General features: G+C 51.2%; 2 protein-coding genes across 9 annotated transcripts in view; both read right to left on the minus strand.

Moving 5' to 3' along the window:
* LOC136541444 (uncharacterized) overlaps window positions 1-14333 on the minus strand; it is a 40984-nt gene extending 26651 nt beyond the window's left edge. The window contains exons 1-10 of one of the 8 annotated variants that reach the window (XR_010780361.1): window positions 13232-14333; window positions 12790-13102; window positions 12614-12724; window positions 12037-12084; window positions 11773-11822; window positions 11470-11549; window positions 10565-10593; window positions 9864-9937; window positions 1805-1833; window positions 10-489 (exon numbers count right to left, since the gene is read on the minus strand). Coding sequence is in view for 7 of the 8 variants with exons in the window: in XM_066533325.1 (XP_066389422.1) it covers window positions 217-489; window positions 1805-1833; window positions 9864-9937; window positions 10565-10593; window positions 11470-11549; window positions 11773-11822; window positions 12037-12084; window positions 12614-12724; window positions 12790-12953 (858 nt within the window). In the remaining variant the exon portion in view is untranslated. Of the gene's footprint in view, window positions 1-9; window positions 490-1804; window positions 1834-9863; window positions 9938-10564; window positions 10594-11469; window positions 11823-12025; window positions 12086-12613; window positions 12725-12789; window positions 13103-13231 lie in introns of those variants that run through there. The other 7 variants (XM_066533326.1, XM_066533325.1, XM_066533327.1 and 4 more) reach the window with 7 other exon arrangements.
* A 783-nt stretch (window positions 14334-15116) lies between these two features.
* On the minus strand, window positions 15117-16094 carry LOC136543307 (uncharacterized). The gene is made up of 2 exons (XM_066535790.1): window positions 15649-16094; window positions 15117-15481 (listed from the first exon to the last, which is right to left on the minus strand). The coding sequence occupies exons 1-2, from the start codon at window positions 16092-16094 to the stop codon at window positions 15322-15324; spliced, it is 606 nt and encodes a 201-aa protein (XP_066391887.1). The 3' UTR covers window positions 15117-15321.
* Window positions 16095-16128: the final 34 nt, after the last annotated feature.

Consider the following 16128-nt stretch of genomic DNA (forward strand, 5'->3'; position numbering starts at 1 on the left):
AGTATTCACCTGACAAGTAACGGAGCAGTAAGAGGTCCCGCTTGTGCGATGAGTTGGGCGTTGAGGGAGGTGAGGACGTCATAGCAGGAGTCGATCCTGTTGCACAGGTCACGGAACTGCTGGGTCATGCTACTGCCCGTCCAGGACCACGAACCAAACCGTGCCGTTCCTGTAAGAGTTGGCGAGGCCGTCTGCCTCGCGGAGCGCGCTGCTCACCTCAGCCTCGAGCCACGGCTGCTTCTGCTGCACCGTGCTCCAGCAAGGGGTTTGCCACACGACGAGCGCCTTCAGCTTCTCCACGCGCAGCTCGAGCTCGCGGTATTCCTTCTTGGTCTGTGACAACTGCAGGAAGTTGTCGGACACGTTGATGAGGCACCCGACCACCTGGACCGCCCCCCCGAGCAGGCTGCACAATGTTCGCCGCATTCCCAACGTTGACCCAACTGAGCACCTCCATTTTGGTGGTCGATCATCGATGACAGATCGATCCTGCAAATGTAGTAAACACTAGCAGTTAGCGATCGCCTATCGGGCCTACTACTACTAAGGCAGTGTTCGGCTGATTTGATTAATGTAAGCATACACATTGTGTCAGCATGTATGAGTGGTAAATATATATGTTATGTTTTTTCCTTAACAACTCATATACTAAGGACGCTAACAATTTTTTAAAATCATATAGTAACCATGACATAATTTAAAAGGTTATTACTTTATCAATATTTATATATTTTAACTAAATATTTAATACGTCTATATTGATGGTATAACCATAATTGCACATATAATTCCTCGATAGGAAAATTCAATCTCTACTGATGGCTATGTTATTTTGGCCCTTCAACATTACACTATAGCAATTCGACCATTATAAGGCAAGATTTAAAATTCTCTTGAGGTTAGCACAGCTACCCCCATCCGAGATCTCATTTCGAGGTCTGTCACTTATCTTAGGTGACATGGTGCAATTTTCGAATGATTGCATATGCTATTGCAGTACTTAGGAATCTACTATATGGCCTAAAATCCTTATTTGAGAGTTAGTAAAAGATACAATAAGCACAAGAGCTTTAACTTGATTAAAATATCTATAGCAGTCAATAAAAATAAAAATCAAAATCAAAATTCTCACCATAGTTAATGGCAAGGTTTCAAACTAATTGGCATATTAAAGATATACAAGGTGCATGCAAAGTAAAAATATGAATGCGCATGAAAAATATATAAGTCGGTCCCTTGCAAAAAAAGTAATTAATAAGTTTATGATCATTAAATATAGACTACAAAGTATCTACTATTTCTATTTTGTAGAAAATAAATAAAAAAACATACAATTTAATATAAGTAATTTTTAATTAATCAAATATATTAATAGTATATCTTTAAAATTCTAGCCTGTGCGAGAGTACGGGTTGATGGACTAGTGGCAACAAATAAAAATAAAAATTGTTGGCCAATTTATCAAATATTGTCCATTTGAACTGTCATGTCATCGAAAACAATCTCAATTTCAATCCAAGGACTCAAGGACCAAAAGTGAATGATTTTGAGAGCTGAGAGATCAAAATTAAATGGTTTCATAGTTGAGGGACCGAAATCGGACCAAGATCATAGTTGAGAGACCAAATATAGACTTCTATTTTAAAATGCCAGTAAAAAAGCGTGTGAGGACTAAAATGTAAAAGAACACTTAAGTTAAGCAAAAGCATTGCAACATTATTTGTAAAATATAGATGCCATGGGATAAATACAGTACATATGTATTCAGCTTAAAAAAATACAGTACATATGTGGGATAACTTACTGATCCTGCTTGGCACATCCTTTCAGTGTCTGCATGAAAAGGAAGCGACTATAGTTCAGCTTGCATTATTTGGCTCATACAAACACCTTCTAGACTGCTATACGCAGGATTGTCTAGCTAACCTGCATAGGCACCGTAACAGATCTCATATACTCCTATCAGATTTTTTTTGCGGTCCTTCAAGAGATACTACAAATTATTGTTAGCAATCCTGCTGGACACGTTAGCCTAACCCTGCCGTAGGCAAGGGTTAGTTGCGCCGCCACCGTTATCCGGCCGTCAGCTCTAGGCACGCATAGCCCGCTCCTATAATCCCAGGATTCTGTTTCCATAAGTCCCTGGTAGATTATACATCTAGAGAAGGCTATCTATTTATATGTACCTTGTGTTCATCTATTAACAGGACAACTATTCATGCGTGCATTGCTACTCCATCAATTACAACTTGAGAAATACACAGCACAAAAAATGTTGTACCTTCTACAGAGCAAGTTGTAATTTTACTCTTGATACCTTTTTAACAACCATACAAAAAAAAAATCTCTACTTCTATGCATACAGCGGCACAATTGTAGCAGCTACCTACACAATATTATGTGTCGAGCGTGGGGGGAAGGTTTGGCCATGTCCAAAAGAGACCTTGAGAGGCACCGGTGCTTTGGAGTTCTAAGTCAAGATATAATGTGAGGAGAGGCAGAGGAAGACCGAAATTGATATGGGGGAGGCAATAAGAAGAGATTTGAAAGAATGTGATATACGAGATCTGTGTCTGAATAGGAGTGCTTGAAAAACGGCTATCGACGTGCCTGAACTCTAGCCTGCCCCAACTTACTTGGGACTGACAGGCTTGGTTGTTGTTGCTGTTGTCGTTGAGCGTGGGGGGAAGGTCGACAGGGAAATTAATTACCTGCCTGAGAACCTTAACCCTTTCCTGCAATTCATCAGCTTCTTCATCCATTTCCTTAGTGTAGAATAGAGGGAATCACCACACACCCAATGTGGGTGGGGAGAGTTTCATATATAGGGCCAATTAGGCACACATGGCAAGTACAAATATAGGAGGCTATTACCTGTACAAGGAAGCTATCCTAATGTAAGGAAACTAGGCTATACATAGCAACTAGCCTATCTAGGGAATCTCTCTAATGATCCTGATATATACATATCCTAATACCCGCCCTCAGTCGCAGCGGGAGAGTCACGGACGCACAGACTGGTCCGGAAATCAGTGAAGAGCTGAACGGGTAGACCCTTGGTCATGATGTCTGCGAATTGGTACGCGGAGGGAACATGAAGAACTCGGAACTGTCCTAGAGCAACCTTCTCGCGGACGAAGTGGATGTCGATCTCGATGTGCTTCGTGCGGCGATGGTGGACGGGGTTGGCAGTCATGTAGACAGTGCTCACGTTGTCGCAGTAGACGACCGTCGCATGCGGGATCGAGATGTGGAGTTCCTGGAGCAGCTGACGCAGCCAGCAGCACTCGGCCACAACATGGGCCACTGCACGGTACTCTGCTTCGGCACTGGAGCGAGATACCGTCGTCTGGCGCTTGGAGGACCAAGACACCAGGTTGTCACCGAGGTAGACGCAGAAGCCGGAGGTGGAGCGGCGCGTGTCGGGGCAGCCGGCCCAGTCAGCGTCGGAGTAGGCAGTGAGCTGGTCGATAGCGCCGGTGCCCAAGTGCAGGCCAGACGATAGGGAGCCCTTGACGTACCGCAGGATGCGCTTGATCAGCGCAAGGTGCGGCTCGCGGGGGTCGTGCATGAAGAGGCAGACCTGCTGGACGGCATAGGCCAGGTCCGGCCTCGTCAGGGTGAGGTACTGGAGCGCACCAGCAAGGTGTCTGTACTCCGAGGGGTCAGCGAGCACAGCGCCCTCTGTGGCGGACAACTTGGTCCGGGCATCCACGGGGGTAGCTATCGAGTGGCACTCAGACATGCCGGCACGCTGGAGAAGATCCACAGCATACTGCCGCTGGGAAAGGAACAGCCCGCGGCTGTCCCGAGTCACCGAGATGCCGAGGAAGTGGTGCAGGTCGCCGAGGTCCGTCATGGCGAACTCCGAGCGGAGGCGCGTGGTGACGTGCTGGAGAAGGGCCGGCGACGACGCGGTGACAATGATGTCATCGACGTAGAGGAGGTAGGCCAGCGCGTCGCCAACTCTGTAGACGAACAGGGAGGCATCCGACTTGGAGGGGCTGAAGCCGATGCTGCGGATGAACGTGGTGAAGCGCTGGTTCCAAGCACGCGGCGCCTGCTTGAGTCCATACAAGGACTTCTGCAGCAAGCAGACAGAGTCAGGGGCAGCGGGGTCGACGAAGCCGGACGGCTGCTCGCAGTAGACCGTCTCGTCGAGGTGGCCGTGATGGAAGGCGTTCTTCACGTCAAGTTGGCGGATAGGCCACTCCCGAGACGCAGCGATGCTGAGAACAGTGCGGATCGTGGCCGGCTTGACCACCGGACTGAATGTCTCGTCGTAGTCGACGTCGGCCTGCTAGGAGAAGCCACGGACGACCCAGCGTGCCTTGTGCCGGGCGAGGGAGCCGTCGGCGTGAAACTTGTGCTTGAACAGCCACTTTCCAGTGACGATGTTCGCACCAGGCGGGCGAGGGACGAGGCGCCAAGTGCCATTGTCGATCAACGCCTTGTGTTCTTCCGCCATCGCAGCGCGCCAATTGGGATCGGCGAGTGTGCTGCGATAGTTCGCCGAGAGGGGCGAGACAGCGGAGGCGGAGAATCGGAAGCGCTCGACGGTGCGGAGACTGCCGGTCTGTGAGCGCATCACAGGCCGCGCGGCAGACCGAGGAGCTGCTGCACCAGGGCCAGCAGCGGTTGCTAGTGCTGCTGGAGGCGCGGCAGGTGCCACTGCGGCGACCACAGGAGCTGTTGCTTGGTCGGTCGGCGCTGCAGGATGCCGGGCACGGCGAGTGTAGACAGCGCCGAAGCACTGGCCGCCCAGCCGGGGGCCGCCAGCAGGAGGAGCCAGGGGGCCCAGCTGGAGGATAGCCGGGTGCAGGAGTTCCGGGGACTCGTCCACGCTGGATGTGGGGGCCGTAGGGCCAACGAGCAGCGGAGCGGTGGGCGCAGGTGGCGTCGAGGAAGATAGTCCCTGCATCAAGAAATCAAGTGAAGACGGCATGGAGGCCGCCGATGGTGTTGCCGAGAAAGGGAACACCAATTCATCAAAAATAACATGGCGAGAGATGATGATGCGTCGAGTGGACATGTCGAGGCAGCGATACCCCTTGTGAGAGGATGGATAGCCAAGGAAGACACAGGGTGCTGAGCGAGGGGCTAGATTGTGGGGGGAGGTGGCAGTGAGGTTTGGATAGCAGAGGCATCCAAAAACTCGAAGCGAGTAGTAGTCTAGGATTGATTTGTGAAGAAGCTGATAGGGTATATTGTTTTGTATGGAGGAGGAGGGTCGCCTATTGAGGAGGAAAGTGGCAGTGGCAAGAGCCTCAGCCCAGTAGGGAGGTGGCATAGACGCATGAAGGAGCATGGTGCGGATAGTGTCATTTGTGGTGCGAAGCATGCGTTCAGCCTTGCCATTCTGTGGAGAGGTATAGGGACACGAGAGGCGGAGCGTAATGCCATGGCTAGCGAGGAAGGAGGTGGTAGCATGGTTAACGAACTCGGTCCCATTGTCAGCTTGGAATGATTTGGGTGTGGCGCCAAACTGTGTTTGAGCGTAGGCAATGAAATCGACTATGTGGTGGTGCACCTCGGATTTGTGACGAAGCGGAAAAGACCAGCAATAATGGGAAAAATCATCCAGTAGAACAAGATAATATTTAAAACCAGAGGCGCTAAGGACCGGGGACGTCCAAACATCACAGTGAACTAAGTCAAAGGGAGCAGTGGTCACAGAGGTAGAATGACAAAATGGGAGCCGTACGTGCTTGCCAAGTTGACAGGCATGGTATAGAGATGATGGGCTCTTATTACAGGAGATGACCGACATGCTCTGTAGAGTGGCGAGGCTGGAAGGACCGGGGTGACCAAGGCGGTGGTGCCATAGCGATGAGGTGGTGGCGAGGCTGCAGTGGTGCGCTGGCGTGGAGGGGAAGGTGTAGAGGTCGCCACCACTATTGCAGCGAAGAGTCATACGCCCCGTCTGTTGGTCCTTGACAGAAAAACCGAAAGCGTCAAATTCAATAGAACAATCATTGTCACGTGTGAATTGACGAACGGAAAGAAGATTGCGCACGAGGGCCGACGCAACCAGAACGTTAGTGAGGCGAAAAGTAGAGTTGGGAGAAGACAGTGTGGAGGTGCCACGGCATGTGATAGGAATGGTGCTGCCGTTACCAACCGTGATGCCAGAGGCAGGAGGGGGAGACGGGACAGAAGTATACCATCCGAGGGCGTCATGTGAGTTGTGGCGCCGGTGTCGAGGACCCAGGGGTTGGACCCCTGGAGAGACATCTGGTTCAGGGCAGCGACGAGGCCGGCCTGATCCCAGCCGCCGATTTGTTGCGAAGGAGGAGGGGCCACACAGTCGGAGAACTGGGCGGGGGCGAAGGCGGTATGGGCCTGAGGATGGGCGCTGAGGACGCCGGGGCCGCGCCAGGCCGGGTTCACCGCTGGCGGGCACCACTGCTGCTGTTGCGCCCCGGCTGTCCAGGGGGCGTAGTAGAACTAGGGGCCAGCGGGCGGTGTGGGTGCCCGCGACCCGCCCCCAGACTGGGGACCGCCGTCGCCGCCCCGTCCCTTCTTCCTGTAGCGACTGCCGCCGCCGCCGCTGCAGCTGCGGCCACCGTAGCCGCCGCCGCCCTGGCGACCGGCAGAGGAGCCGCCACCCGCGGTGGGGGAGGCCGAGCGGCAAGCTGGACTGCACGTGGCGTTGAACGCCGTCTGGGCGGCGACCGTGCCCTCGTTGGCGAGGCGAAGTTCCTTGAGGATGAGCTTCTCGCGAGTGGTGGCGAAGTCCGGCAGCGGGTTCGAGTCGGCGATGTTGTCCGCAGTGCTGGCGAAGCGGGGATTGAGGCCGCGCAGAAGGTTGAGGACAAGCTCCGAGTCGGTGATGGTACGGCCGACGTCGCGGAGCGCATCGGCGGTGGCCTTCATCTGCTGGCAATACTCGTTGATGGAAGTCGCCCTGGGTCATGGAGTGGAACTTGTGACTCAGGAAGATGGCTCGTGGGGCCTTGTTGGCCTCGAAGAGGCGCTTGATGGCGACCCAGAGCTCGCGCGCGGTCTGGTCCGGGGCCGCAGCAAGGTCGAGGACGTCGGTCCCGACAGTGCCGAGGAGCCAGCTGCGAACACAGGAGTCCGCAATAGCCCAAGCAGGGTCAGTGGGCCTGGCTGCCGCTGTGCCGTTGATGTGCGGGAGGAGGCCGAATTTCCCACAGAGGGAGGTGAAGAACGACGACCACTGGTTGAAGTTGGGGTGGTTCAGCTCCAAGGTCACCGGGACATGGGATTTGACGGAGATTGTCGCGTAGGGGGCGACAAGGATGGCGGGTGCGGAGATGGAGTCCGCAGCCGGCAAGGTTCCAGAGGAGTGGGAGGCACTAGTGGCAGAGGAGGCCGACATTGGTGGCCTAGGAAGGGAGAGCCGCTGGGGAAGAAAAGGTGCGGGAGGGAGAACAGCCGCCGGTGGAGAAAAGGTGCGGGAGGGAGGGAGAAAGGGAACTAGTTCTCTGATACCATGTAGAATAGAGGGAATCACCACACACCCAATGTGGGTGGGGAGTCTTTCATATATAGGGCCAATTAGGCACACATGGCAAGTACAAATAAAGGAGGCTATTACCTGTACAAGGAAGCTATCCTAATGTAAGGAAACTAGGCTATACATAGCAACTAGCCTATCTAGGGGATCTCTCTAATGATCCTGATATATACATATCCTAATACTTAGCCTCTTCCCGTCACCTTTTAGCTGCTTCGCGGCGACTTCGAATCAATGTCTCAAGATATTTGATTGTATCTATTATGTGCTACTAGGATTGAGAGGAGAGAGCCGAGAGGAGCAACGGCGGCTGGCGTGCTACAGTACCGACGGCGCTACAGCACCGTGGGTACTGTTCATAGCTAGGCCTGCGAGGGTGAGAGAGAGCCGGCCGCGGGACGTTTGCCCACGGCCACGCAAGAGGAAAGGGTTTTCCTTCTTAATTCTTGCCTGATTAGATTGATACATCTCTCCTTATATAGAGAGGTTTACTTGACTCCTAAGCAAGCGACCCTTATCTCTAATTAACCCTAACACTACTGGGCTATACATCCAGCCCAGGCCCAATAGGCCCCTGCCATACTCTAACACTACACCCCACCTGGACAACCTAACCAACTTATAACGATGTCTCGACACAAACCTATCACTTAAAAATAAGCCTTTTACATCTCGGCTTATTTTATTATTATCAACCGAAAATAGATGTGAACTCTTTACTTTTGCTGCCTCTTCAATTGATGGCGGACACCAGCCCGACGCATAAGCTGCACGTAGACAACCACCTGGATCCTAACGATGTCTCGACACAAACCTATCACTTAAAAATAAGCCTTTTACATCTCGGCTTATTTTATTATTATCAACCGAAAATAGATGTGAACTCTTTATTTTTGTTGCCTCTTCAATTGATGGTGGACACCAGCCCGACGCATAAGCTGCACGTAGACAACCACCTGGATCACATGGACACCATCTTGACGAAAGGGGTGCATGTATATGGCCACCTAGAAGTAGTCGCAACAACGGCCAGCGAAGGCGCCCTCGCGGTGGTCGGTGGCGGAAAGCGGCAGTGCTAGGCAGTGCGCTCCCGCTGGTGACACCATGCCTTCTCCCCGCCGGACGGATGTTGGTCTGCACCGCACAAAGAAGAGCGGATGGCTTTCGACGGAGAACGACGAGGGGAGCGCCTCCCCAACCGCCGCCACCGCAGAGTTTTCGCCGCCTGCGAGAAAAACAGCATGCCCGTCACCCGTGGGGGAAACCGCCGACTCCTGGTGTGTAAGCATCTTCCCCGCCGGCTCCATCGCGATGTCCGTCGGCTGCTCGATCTGCCGCGACTTCTCGCCCGCATCTTGGATCTGCTGGACACCGGCGCCCCTATAGAAGATGCCATCAGTGAATGGGTGCTGGAGGCTCGGCCCACCGGAAAGGACAACAGCGCCGGTGGTGGGCGCTGGAGCGACCGTCGTCGTGGCCGCCGGGGTGCTCGCCATCGTGTACACCGGCCCCATCGTCGATGCCATAGCATAAGACGGGATCGGCGAAGGAGATGGCGGCAACCACGGCTGGTGGATGGGAACCGGGGCGGTTGCCTGCACGTCCTGGAACGGCGGCGTCGGCGCGGATGGGAACGAGGTCGTCGCAGTCCCGTCATAGGGCACCCATACTGGTACGAGATGACCGGCGCCGTGGTTGCGGTGAGGAAGGCCCTGATGCCTGCCACGGCCTGCCGTAATTCCAGGATTGCGGCTGTCATCTGCTCCGGGGTGAGGACGAGGGCGGCGGGAGACGACGGCGCCGGGGCAGAGGGCGCGATCGCCCCTGAGGACGCCAACGCGCCCAATGCCGGCGCGCTGATATGTGGCAGCAGCGCCGACGAAGACGCAGGTGGCAGCGGGTGGACATGATCGAACCAGAGATCTATTGTTATTTGGCTGCTAGGATTGAGAGGAGAGAGGGAGTGACCGCGGCTGACGCGCTAGGGTGAGAGAGAGAGCCGGCCGCGAGGCGTTTGCCCACGGCCGGGCAAGAAGGAAGGGTTATCCTTCTTAATTCTTGCCTGATTAGATTGATATATCTCCTCTCCTTATATAGAGAGGTTTACTTGACTCCTAAGCAAGCGACCCTTATATCTAATTAACCCTAACACTAATGGGCTATATATCCAGCCCAGGCCCAATAGACCCCTGCCATACTCTAACAGTATCATCCGTAGAACTGCCCACGTCAATGTGGACAGAAAACAAAAATATGAAGAGAATTAAATGCAAGACAGGCTTCTTTTTTTCCATAAGCCCGATTTTCTCAGGCCTAGCCTAGCTAGACAAAAAGGAAGAAAGACACATGAGATACAGTTGTAGTGGAAAGAAAATTGTACCGATGAATGCTACGAAGATCCTGTTCCGACAATTGTTGTCTCTGTTCGAATTAAAGAGTGTAATACACATAAGTCTATACAAGGTGCATGCAAAGTAAAAATATGAATACGCATGAAAAATATATAAGTCGGTCCCTTGCAAAAAAAGTAACTAATAAGTTTATGATAAATAAATATAGACTACAAAGTATCTACTATTTCTATTTTGTAGAAAATAAATAAAAAAGCATACAATTTAATATAAGTAATTTTTAATTAATCAAATATATTAATAGTATATCTTTAAAATTCTAGCCCGTGCGAGAGTACAGGTTGATGGACTAGTGGCAGCAAATAAAAATAAAAATTGTTGGCCAATTTATCAAATATTGTCCATTTGAACGTCATGTCATCAAAAACAATCTCAATTTCAATCCAAGGACTCAAGGACCAAAAGTGAACGATTTTGAGAGTTGAGAGATCAAAATTAAATGGTTTTGTAGTTGAGGGACTGAAATCGGACCAAGATCATAGTTGAGAGACCAAATATAGACTTCTATTTTAAAATGCCAGTAAAAAAGTGTATGAGGGCTAAAATGTAAAAGAACACTTAAGTTAAGCAAAAGCATTGCAACATAATTTGTAAAATATAGATGCCATGGGATAAATACAGTACATATGTATTCAGCCTAAAAAAATACAGTACATGTGGGATAACTTACTGATCCTGCTTGGCACATCCTTGCAGTGTCTGCATGAAAAGAAAGCGACTATAGTTCAGCTTGCATTATTTGGCTCATACAAACACCTTCTAGACTGCTATACGCAGGATTGTCTAGCTAACCTGCATAGGCACCGTAACAGATCTCATATACTCCTATCAGATTTTTTTTGCGGTCCTTCAAGAGATACTACTAATTATTGTAAGCAATCCTGCTGGACACGTTAGCCTAACCCTGCCGTAGGCAAGGGTTAGTTGCGCCGCCACCGTTATCCGGCCGTCAGCTCTAGGCACACATAGCCCGCTCCTATAATCCCGGGATTCTGTTTCCATAAGTCCCTGGTAGATTATACATCTAGAGAAGGCTATCTATTTATATGTACCTTGTGTTCATCTATTAACAGGACAACTATTCATGCGTGCAATGCTACTCCATCAATTACAACTTGAGAAATACACACACACAAAAATGTTGTACCTTCTACAGAGCAAGTTGTAATTTTACTCTTGATACCTTTTTAACAACCATACAAAAAAAAAACCTCTACTTCTATGCATACGCGGCACAATTGTAGCAGCTACCTACACAATATTATGTGTCGAGAGTGGGGGGAAGGTTTGGCCATGTCCAAAAGAGACCTTGAGAGGCACCAGTGGTTTGGAGTTCTAAGTCAAGATATAATGTGAGGAGAGGCAGAGGAAGTCCGAAATTGATATGGGGGAGGCAATAAGAAGAGATTTGAAAGAATGTGATATCCGAGATCTGTGTCTGAATAGGAGTGCTTGGAAAACGGCTATCGACATGCCTGAACTCTAGCCTGCCCCAACTTGCTTGGGACTGATAGGCTTGGTTGTTGTTGCTGTTGTCGTCGAGCGTGGGGGGAAGGTCGACGGGAAATTAATTACCTGCCTCAGAACCTTAACCCTTTCCTGCAATTCATCAGCTTCTTCATCCATTTCTTTAGCCTCTTCCCGTCGCCTTTTAGCTGCTTCGCGGCGACTTCGAATCAATGTCTCAAGATATTTGATTGTATCATCCGTAGAAAGAACAGCCCACGTCAATGTGGACAGAAAACAAAAATATGAAGAGAATTAAATGCAAGACAGGCTTCTTTTTTTCCATAAGCCCGATTTTCTCAGGCCTAGCCTAGCTAGACAGAAAGGAAGAAAGACACATGAGATACAGTTGTAGTGGAAAGAAAATTGTACCGATGAATGCTACGAAGATCCTGTTCCGACAATTGTTGTCTCTGTTCGAACTAAAGAGTGTAATACACGTCAGTCTATGTTGCAAGCGTAGAGAATAATTAATTGTAATCATGGATAGAACAAAGCGTTAATTTCTCCTCGTCGCGGAAGGAAAAAGGAAGGTACAAATTTTTGTCAGTTGCATGCACGCAGTTTTTGGAACTCAGTTAATCAATTAATCCTCACATATTCCACAAATTTAATTCCCAGTTACATAACTCTCACCATTGAACCCCCCGGGGGTGGAGGCATCTCGACATGGTCGTCCTGAGACCTGCACGTATACATGGGAATTCGTTAGTGATAACATAGCTATACCATGCATGATCAATTAGATTCGTGTTTTCTTTCATTCCACTCATGACGGTTGCCCTTTTCTAAAAACTGCCGGTTGCCCTGCCGGCCGCTTCCCCATCCAACAACGGCCAACACACCGTGTATTCACCACCAGAGAGGGGGAAATACTTCCCTCCCACATAAATCAACCTTTCTTGTTCTTTTAAAAAAAATCAATCTTTCTTTATGGAAATTATTGTGCTTAATTGCAGCCTGGAGCATATGGATTGCATGAAATCGCTTGATTTTCAGAGGAGTCCAACCATCTTTTTTGGGTTGGAAAGTAAGCATCAAGTTGGAGTTAACCTTTATCCCATAGAGTGAAAGACAAATACAAACCTCATAGAGATAATTGGTTCAACAGTCTAAAATAGAACGTTTCTTTTTGCACATTCTACTTTCACAAAATTTTATAAAAATTCGCAGTAGGAGCCTCTCCTACTGTTTACCCTAAAAAAAAAACTTCCCTTGCACCGCAGCCTTTGTGCCTCCGCTCCTCTCCGGCCGGTCAGAGATCAGAGATTCACTCCCACACGGCCACACCCATATGCACTTCTTCCGATAAACTATATATGAGCTGAAAAAATAGAAGCAAGATAAACTGAGAGTGTTCGATTTGGGAACTAAGAGATTGACACTCACCCTTCAGCTGCGGTCACTGCCAACGCCAATAAAACTAATAACAGAACGATGACGCCAGATCTGCCGCGCTTTCTGCAGTAAGGACGCCGATGAGCTTCATTCCGTTCTGAACCCTCCTTGCGGACTCCTGCTGGGGACTGGAGGCAGAGCCCTGCTAGTCTCATACACCACGACACTGCCAAAAGTCTCTGGCGAACACCAAGAAGAAAATGTCCTCACAACATTTTTCACTTCCTTTGGTTTTCTCAAAGCACGCCATAGCTTCGTCGGGTTGGTAGCGAGCTCGAAGCCTTCGATAATCCACCCGGGCATCCTTCAAAACCGAGGGGGAAACAAATTAAAATCCGAAGAAAAAACTGAAGATGGTAGAGAGGAGTCGGGCTCCCCGTGGGCGCTCTCCATGCCGAGCCGCCGCCGGGGGTGGCCGAGCTCACGGGCGCACCTGGTCGCGGCGGAGAAGCTAGCGCGACGGCGGCCGAGCGCGCAGGGGGTGGCGTGGGCGTCTCCCGGATTCTTATTTGGGGTGTTATTGTTAGCAGTATAGGCAGGGGAACAGAGGAATCGGAGTGGGGGGACGGAAGAACGGCAGAGGCAAAGCAGCTACAGAGGCTTCGGCGGGGCACTGCTAGGCGCTGAGCCTGACTGCATCGGTGACCAACGAAGCCCACACCGATGCGGCCATCTGGAGCTCGAACGCAAGAACAGAACGAACACGAGCGCACGAACAGAGAAGGGGCGAGCACAAAAATCGACGAAACCGGTCGAAATCAAAACAAATCGCTCCCAAACATTGCACACACCATCACAAGGGAGTTGGTGAGCATACTCTAAGAGATCATCGCCCAATTTCAGCTTAAACTCTAGGAAATGCAAGATTTGGGGCAAGAACGGGGTTTTCACCCTAAACCGAAAATTGGATCGATCTACGAGCTCGTACCAAATTAGTTGAATCACTTGGGGGATTTGATCAGCACATATCCTTGCTCGAAACGACTCAAAAAGAACGAACAAAAACGCCCTTAAATCGACCAATTGAAGGACGAACAGGAGAGGAGAAAAACACACAGAAATCACAAGAACGCAGAGCTGCGAAAATAAAATCACAAATCTCTTGAATCCTGGCGCGGACATCGGGGTCGCGGCCGATGGGAGCGCGGCTCGCCGGGGTGCAGACCGCCGGAGGCGCGGCCACAGTGGCACAGCCCACAGGGGCCAGCGAGGGCCGCCACCGAGGCCAGCCGGAGCCGCGAGGACCGCCGCCGGGGCCGGCAGGGGCGGCGAGGGCCGACGAGACGCCGCGGCCGCCAGGGCGCTGCCCGCCGGGGGGCGCGGCCGTCGGAGCGCGGCTCGCCGGGGGGCGCGGTCGCCAGGGGCGTGGCTGCCGGGGACACGAGATAGGGCGCGTTCGCCGGGGCAGAGACGGGGTGCGGCCACCGGAGCTCGTGCCCACCGGGCGCAGCCCGCCGGAGGCGCGGCCGCCGGGGCGCGCTGCCAGCCGGGGACACCGGTCGAGACGGAGAGAGAATGGGGGAGAGGAGAAATTGGGCCCGATGGTACGGTTCTCGAGGAATTTAGACGCTTCTCAGTAATTCTAAGGGAGAAAAATACTGTTTCAAATAAAAAAAAAGAAGCAGACGAGGGCACGTGAACGGTGCTATTACCGTGACGGTGAGAAGCAGACCCTAACGTAAAAGGAGGTCACGCCTCGTATAAAAAGATAGATCATAAATTTATAAAAGTTAGAAAAATACGAAATGATAAAATAGTGTGAAACAAATCCTTCGTAAGAATATTCTGACGAAGTCCATAAAACTTAAGGGCATTCTAACAAAGCCCACACTCATAAGGGTAAAATTCTCATTTTCCCGTAGAGGCGGGGGAAGGACAAAGCGTGCTTAGTAACAGTTAGCAACAATCACATTCGCTCAAGCAAGTAACAGGTATGAGCTCTCTTGGGCCTATAGATGTCCAACGGGCCGGCCCAGCACGGGCCCGTGTCATGCACGGCTTGATGGGGTTCGGACCGGCACGGCACGTCGTGCCTCCCGGGCCGTGCCGAGGCGGGTACCGTGCCTGACCTACGGCCCAGACACGGCCTGCTGGGCCGATAAGCACGGCCTGTTAGGGAGGCCGAGCCAGCCCAAGGCCCGCTTCAGCAGGCGATGACAGCGTCGAGGTCGAGGGGGCGAGAGGGACAAGCCAATTTAAATAAGTTCATGACAGTTTTTGTTTAATCTAAGAAAATTTTCATAAAGCGACATGATAATAGTATGACTTTTCTGTAGGATAAGACCACCCCTGCCTCTTATAAAATAAATTGTACATGACGGATTCCCGTCTATCCGATCATCAAAACATAATAAATCAATCTACTACCTCTCACACGTCAACAAATACGTTACAAATCAAGGCTCATTTCTGTTGACGGAAAAGGATTGTGCTTTCAAATTCACGGTGACAACAATTCCCTTTTCCTGTTTCACCTCACACACGTCTGATCACGGTCTTCACACGACACAACACCATGGATGATCAGTTGATGCGCTGATCACGGTCTTCACCTGCCTCTTGGCCATCATCTGCCGCTGCATTGTGTGCCGGGACGCCGTCAGCAGCAACCCCCATAGGTGCCTCGGCGTCCCTGGAAGGCACAGCCGCCGTCGGAACTGCGCCGCCTTCGTTCCTCTCAGCCCTGAATTGCCATAAGTCCATAACAAGCACGCGTTTAATTAGATTAATTGCCGGCCGTTAATTTACACCGAGCCACATCGAGTTATTACCGGTACTGAACAACATAGCACTAGCACGTAGGCGACGTAGCTTGATCATTGAAGCAATCAGTATAGATTCAGTATTCACCTGACAAGTAACGGAGCAGTAAGAGGTCCCGCTTGTGCGATGAGTTGGGCGTTGAGGGAGGTGAGGACGTCATAGCAGCAGTCGATCCTGTTGCACAGGTCACGGAACTGCTGGGTCATGCTACTGCCCGTCCGGACCACGAACCAAACCGTGCCGTTCCTGTAAGAGTTGGCGAGGCCGTCTGCCTCGCGGAGCGCGCTGCTCACCTCAGCCTCGAGCCACGGCTGCTTCTGCTGCACCGTGCTCCAGCAAGGGGTTTGCCACACGATGAGCGCCTTCAGCTTCCCCACGCGCAGCTCGAGCTCGCGGTATTCCTTCTTGGTCTGTGACAACTGCAGGAAGTTGTCGGACACGTTGATGAGGCACCCGACCACCAGGACCGCCCCCTGGAGCAGCTGCACAATGTTCGCCGCATTCCCAACGATGTCCCAACTTTGCACCTCCATTTTGGTGGTCGATCACCGATGACAGATCGATCCT

The sequence above is a fragment of the Miscanthus floridulus genome, chromosome 3, assembly GCF_019320115.1.
Source record: "Miscanthus floridulus cultivar M001 chromosome 3, ASM1932011v1, whole genome shotgun sequence".
NCBI lineage: Eukaryota > Viridiplantae > Streptophyta > Magnoliopsida > Poales > Poaceae > Miscanthus > Miscanthus floridulus.